This window comes from Panicum virgatum, chromosome 8N (assembly GCF_016808335.1).
Source record: "Panicum virgatum strain AP13 chromosome 8N, P.virgatum_v5, whole genome shotgun sequence".
Lineage (NCBI taxonomy): Eukaryota > Viridiplantae > Streptophyta > Magnoliopsida > Poales > Poaceae > Panicum > Panicum virgatum.
In genome coordinates, this window is record NC_053152.1 from 38,330,917 (window position 1) to 38,337,148 (window position 6,232).

Genomic DNA, 6,232 nt, shown 5'->3' on the forward strand with positions numbered 1-6,232 from the left:
ATTCCTAGAAATTAGAAATTCAGAACAGCGAGTATGCAAAACTTCCCAAAACAGTTGCATTCCATCCAGAGACCATTGTGCAAGCAACGGCCATTTCGTTTGTTCTTTTGTAACAGTTGCAAAGGAGACAGCATCACAAGTTATAAACGAAATATAAAAAACAAATAATACACCGCACACACATCTTTCAGGGATATAAGTAGATAACCATGAGCAAAACCTGGTTACAATTAACAATTGTAGGACACATGATTGGTGCGTGTTTGTACACTCCACAGGTGCACTTCCCTTTGTTTTAAGGGTTAATTGGATCCGTGCCATTACAATTTCTCGAGTTCACTGATTTGCCATTACAATTCACCTATTTTGAGATATGCCATTACAATTTGTTCTTTCCTTGAGATGTGCCATTTTGTACGTATTTGATACTCCTGGGTCCACTTGCAAACCTTTGTATTTCTGTATGGTCCAAACTGCCCCTGCTGCTTCTCTTCTCTTCACTGCTGACATGTGGGTCCCACATCATCATCTTCCTCCTTCCTTTCTTCTCCAACCAGCCTCTCTTCTCCCCTGGCTCCCTCTCTTCTCCCGTTGACGATCTCCTCCTCAGCGCAACGGAGAACCCGCGGCCTCGTCGCTGGTGAGGACGCAGACACGGCGGCGCGGCGGCAGCGCGACGTTCACGCCGCCGATGGGGCCGGCAGGTGGCGGGCCGGCGCGATGGGGCCGTCCCCGGCGGCACGGCAAGGGGACGGGCTAGGGAAGGGCGCAGGGAAGTCGAGGGCTCACCGCGGATCCGTGTGTTTTGCGGTTGAAAGGCGAGTAAGAGGGCCGGAGGTGGGGGTTCGACGTGGAGTAGAAGCTTCGGGTGGCTCCAATGGCGGCTGGCGGCGACGGAATCGATTCCCATCGATTCAGCCGGAAGGAGCTCGGACACGATTTGGGGAAGGGGAAGGTGGAGGAGGTGGTGGGGGAGGCTTGGGCGCAAGGAATCGGAGAGGGAAGAGATGTGGACGACAGATTTGGCGCCGCCATCGGGACAGCGGGTCTGTCCGGGGACGAGTCTCCAGCTCCATGGGTGGGGCCGACGAGGCGTGGCCTCTCTTGGAGCAACGGAGCATGCGGTGGGTGCCCCAGTGACAGCGACAGCGGCGGCGACTGCGCCCGCGGCGCGGGCTAGGGAACTCGGCGGGGGAGGAGAGACGCCATGGGTACCATCGGCGGAGACCGTTTGGAGAAGAAAGGAAGGAGGAAGAAGATGACGTGGAACCCACATGTCAGCTAGTGGAGAGAAGAGAAGCAAGAGGGGCAGTTTGGACCATACGAAAATACAGAGGGCTGCAAGCGGACCCAGGAGCATAAAATATGTATAAAATGGCACATCTCAATGAAAGAACGAATTATAATGGCATATCTCCAAATAGGTGAATTGTAATGACAGATCAGTGAACTCGAGAAATTGTAATGTCACAGATTCAATTAACCATTGTTTTAAAACATCGTGTTTGAAATTATAACAATCACTAATTTACTATGAGTTACCCCCAAGCCTTGGCACGCTGTCTCTGTGATGTTGTCTCCACTCTCCCGGTGAGCGCAAAAGAATTTGATTAACGACAATAACGCCAAAAGTGCTTGGCTAAGCAGACAGTGCATCGTGAAATAGCTTGTTTGCGATTTCCTTCGAGAGACCCATGACGCTGTCGCTAGAACCAACCTGCGTATATACAGAAGTCAGGTCATTTTTTTTTTAAAAAAAGCCAAACACAAAAGCTCTAAGATGAGCAAGATAAGGTGACTGAAAAACTGACCACTGCTTCGACAAATGGCAGTGTCAACGGATGTTCAAGCAGCAAGCCACCTGCAACCCTAAATACTACTCCCTCGTCGATCTAGCAACAGTCCAGGATAGAGAAAACAGCTTAGTGACATAACAAAGTGACAAATATGAAAATGTGAAAACTTGTGATGTTTAAACCAGGAATTGTTTTGGGTGTTTCAACTATAACTTTGGGTTCTTATTTTGTAGGGAGCATGCAATTCAAATACAAGCTCGTACCAAGTTCTCGATAACCTCATCTGGTATATCGTGGAAATAAACCTGCAGAAGAACAAGGCAAAACTTCCTCAGTCAATTATCATCCACAAATATTACATTTAAGACACACTTAAGACACCAAGTTGGGGATTCTACTTTCATTTGACAGGATAAATTGGAAAATCCCATCTACTGAATAATTCCCCCCTCCCCCCTGCATTCATTTTATATTAAATAAACATATTGATGGAACCACCAGTTCCCGCTGCAGTATTAATTTGATCTTAAAAGCAAAAGAAAACGTAAGATTGTCTTGATAAAATAATCCTTTTGACTAAAAAAGGTGCATTACCTCAGCTTTGTCCAAACTTCCAAGTCTCTTCCCAGTTGTAAGATTAGTTACAACTACAGATCCAACAGTTGACACATGACCACCAGAATAACCTGGAGAAGATTTATGATTCAATTAATAAACAATAGCACTAAAACATTTGGGCTCAGATATTGTGTGGATGAGAAACCTTTCAGGAATTGGCGTGCTTCTTCCTTGGTGGTTGGCTTTTCCCTAATAATTCCTTCATGGACGACCACCTCAAAGTCAACTACAATTCAGTATGTAATCATACAAATGATAACATTCTACTGAAACCATAATAGAGAGATCTGTTCAACACATGACTGTGGCACACAAATTCCACCTAAAGTAGGAGAGCACAGGTTAGCAAGACATACTATGTCTGAAGTGATCAGGAGTGTTGGTTGATTGCCTTCTTTCTGGTAATCAGCAATGTTCAATCTGGATATGATAGCATCAGCCTGAAAGATGCTCAAGGTGGTTAATTCCATGCTAGAGGAAAAAGTAGTCGGTGCAGAAAAATATTTGTGCCCTATTTGTTTGGGCATTGCTTCAGCTTCCATTTCCACCACAGAAACTAGGAAAAAAAACATCTGCTTTCATGAATCCAGGCAGACCGATGTTGGAAACTAACTGGAATAAAGGCACAGCAGCAAATGTTTTTTTCTCGAACATGCAGGAGAGCTGTGTATCTTTGTATTATGGGAGAAAGAAGTCCAACTACAAAGTAAACACTCCTTACTTTGGACTAGAATAGGGAGCGCAGAAACCTAAGAAAGAAAAATTTACAAGATACACAGAGGCAGGACCGGACCAACTAAACCACACAACACCCTTTCAGGGGTTACACCCAACTAGTCAGGGGCTACACCCAACTCGACGTAAACAGCAGCAAATGTGTACCATCAGTTTCAACAATGAAATCCTTGCAAGAAATTGTAGGACCCTTTTGTGCTTTGGATATGTTGTTTATATTAGTTTTTTTTTGTGTTCTTCCCCCTGCTTTGAAGTGCAATTGTGGTTTTGCCCTCATTTTTATAACTTTGTGATTTTACCCTTACTTTTTACAAGTCAAAGCGATTTTGCCCTTGGTCTTTGCATATTTGCAACTGTTTTGACCATTGACTAGGGTAGGGGTAAAATCGCATCGACTTGTGAATAGTAAAGGTCAAAATCACAAAGTTAAAAAAAATCAGGGCAAGATCGCAAATACACTTCAAAATAGGCAACTAGAGAATTTACAAACTGCGATACTTTAAGGAACTTCCTAGTTTGTGCTTAAGCTGGCCGCCTAAATTTATCCATATAATGTAGGCATTTTTTAGGCTGTGTTTAGTTCGTGAAATTTTTTGAGTTTGGGTACTGTAGCACTTTCGTTGTTATTTGACAACTAATGTCCAATCATGGACTAATTAGGCTTAAAAGGTTCATCTCGTCATTTACAGTTGAACTTTGAAATTAATTATTTTTTTCAACTACATTTAATGCTCCATGCATGTGTTCGAAGATTCGATGTGACGAGTACTGTAGGAAAATTTTTGGGAACTAAACAGGGCCTTACTATATTTTTCCTAGTTTATGAATTCGCGTTAGCTAAGGATATGACTAATAAACATTTTGTAATGATACCTAGGATCACTCAATCACTCAGCAACTCATTCATATCATGTAAATTTGTGAACACTTCAGCTTTTTCACTAAGTGTTGCAACGATCCGTATCTATGTATGCAACTGTTACACCCATCGATGCTGAAATTGAGATGGTAAGCATGCACTAATATAACCTGTACTGAGTGAAAAATATGAACTATCCATAAAAAAAGGGCATAAATGGTATGTTAAGAAATCATATCATGCCATCCTATAAACTGTTACAAATCCTAGAATAAGTGGCCTACGTTAAAAAATCATGCATGATGTTTGCAAAAAAAGTATGCATTGGAATAAACTCGGGATATGAGCTCTTTTAAATATTTTCCTACATTCTTGTGGGCATATAGTGGACCTGAAATAGTTATGCAAGTCCAGAACCACACCAGGAGGCAAGTTCTGTGAAGTATTGAATTGTCTGTCCACCTAACCATGATAATGACTAAAGCGAAAAACAAACAAACAAAAGATGTTCCATTCATGACTTCAGGATCATTGTTTGCACACACAGATGTGTACAGTCATGATTGACACCTTCAACTGAGGTGGATGCTCTCCTCAGACAAGATGAGGATCACTTTCATTTTTCTGGATCACCATTTTGAGTGTTAGCCTAAACGGTAAACGCTAAAAAGTTGGCCAACTACTATCTAGCTATTTATTCGGACTAAAAGGCCATTTAAACGGATTAAATGGTCATTAAATGGGGTAAACGGTTGATTAAATGGTGTGGCCACGGTGTAGCATGTATATGGAGTGTACAAGGGCTAAATGGCAGTGTAGGCGAACAGTTTTCAGCACGAGACATGTATATTGAATGATAAGAAAAGCATTCAAATAAGTTTTCCCTAGGGTGAACAACAAAGATGGAAAAGAACTAATTTAAGTTGTCGAGCACATTGAGGTAAGGGTAGTTTTGGAAAGTGTAGGTATGCCTCCATTTTTTATTTTTTTTGAAACCAGTGTAGGTATGCCTCATTCTCTGTTCTCAAGGCGGTAAGGCGGACGCCTAGCAAGGTGGGGCGGCTGGACGCCTAGGCGAGCAAGGCGGGCGCCTAGGCGAGCAAGGCGCAAATCGGTGGACGGCGCATGGACGCCTAGGCGTCGCCTAGGCGACGCCTTGAGAACAGAGGCCTCATTGACATCATATAACATCCAATGAAAAAAAAGAGCTGCCTTTTTAAAAAAATAGCACCTAAACATTGTGAATAAAAAAAAGGACTAAGGGACACAATCTCAGAACCTAAACTCTGAATGGTTAACTACAAGTAGTACATGGCAGCAAACTTGCAGCAGCTGGCACCACATTTCTAACTGAACCATAAAAAGCATCATACCCGCATGGACAACTCAATGGAACTGTACAATCCCCGGACTTCATTGTACTGAATCTACATGGCAGTGCATTCAACAGAGTAAAAAGCAGGGAAATTTGAACCTACCTTGGCCTCGGCAAGAACCATCACCAGGTCGTCGGGATTCTCCCGCCTGATGCTCTTCTCGTCGATGTCCGCAGTCTGAAACCGCACAAAGACAAAAACAAATCTCATCAGCGCTCCGCCGGCAGAACCAGAGCGGCCGGAGCCAAGAAAGTAACACGACGGCGCACCATGACTTGGAACTCGAGCCCCATCGCCTCGAGGATGTGCTTCCGCGCCACCGACGACGACCCCAGGATGAGCTGCGACGCGGCGGAGCCACCGGCGGTCAGAACGAGCGGAGGAAGAGGAACGGATTGTTGCCGGATTGGAATCGGTGAGGGAGGGCGAACCTTGAAGGGCTGCGGGCTGGAGGGGGAGTGCGAGGCCGTGGCCATGGGGTTCGTGCGCGCGGCGAGGCGGGGGAAGCAGGGTCGCCGCGTCGGTGGGGTCCCGGGGAGACCGGGGCGGCGCTGCTGGCAACAGAGTCCGGCCGCCGCAAACCGAAGCCGGAGCAGGGAAAAAGTCCAAATTACTACCCTGAACTATGACCAAAGTCCAAATAACCCCCTAAACTATGTTTTAGTTTATTTTACCTCCTAAACTATATCATTTGGTACAATTTACCCCTTGATGGAATTTCTCTTTTTTGTTTCTCCACACACAAGTGAAATCTTAAGTTGGTTTTTTACAGGATGATAGCAGACATCATAACATATTTTAGAAAAATATATTATCATTTTTTCATCATTATTTGATAGAGTAAGATA

At 44.2% G+C, this 6,232-nt stretch overlaps 1 protein-coding gene across 4 annotated transcripts; it reads right to left on the bottom strand.

Annotated features, from left to right (window-relative positions):
- Window positions 1-1,388: 1,388 nt before the first annotated feature.
- On the bottom strand, window positions 1,389-5,988 carry LOC120686244 (7-methyl-GTP pyrophosphatase-like). 4 transcript variants are annotated; one of them, XM_039968422.1, is made up of 10 exons: window positions 5,816-5,988; window positions 5,654-5,725; window positions 5,487-5,561; window positions 2,771-2,854; window positions 2,560-2,629; window positions 2,391-2,482; window positions 2,060-2,101; window positions 1,812-1,892; window positions 1,636-1,706; window positions 1,389-1,588 (listed from the first exon to the last, which is right to left on the bottom strand). In XM_039968422.1, exons 1-10 carry the CDS (start codon window positions 5,858-5,860, stop codon window positions 1,492-1,494), a joined length of 729 nt encoding a protein of 242 aa, XP_039824356.1. In that variant the 5' UTR covers window positions 5,861-5,988; the 3' UTR covers window positions 1,389-1,491. The 4 variants fall into 4 exon arrangements, with proteins under 4 accessions (XP_039824356.1, XP_039824357.1, XP_039824358.1 ...); XM_039968425.1 differs by having other exon boundaries at window positions 1,483-1,588; window positions 1,636-1,717; window positions 5,816-5,984; XM_039968423.1 differs by having other exon boundaries at window positions 1,391-1,706; window positions 5,816-5,986.
- Between the last annotated feature and the right edge of the window lie 244 nt (window positions 5,989-6,232).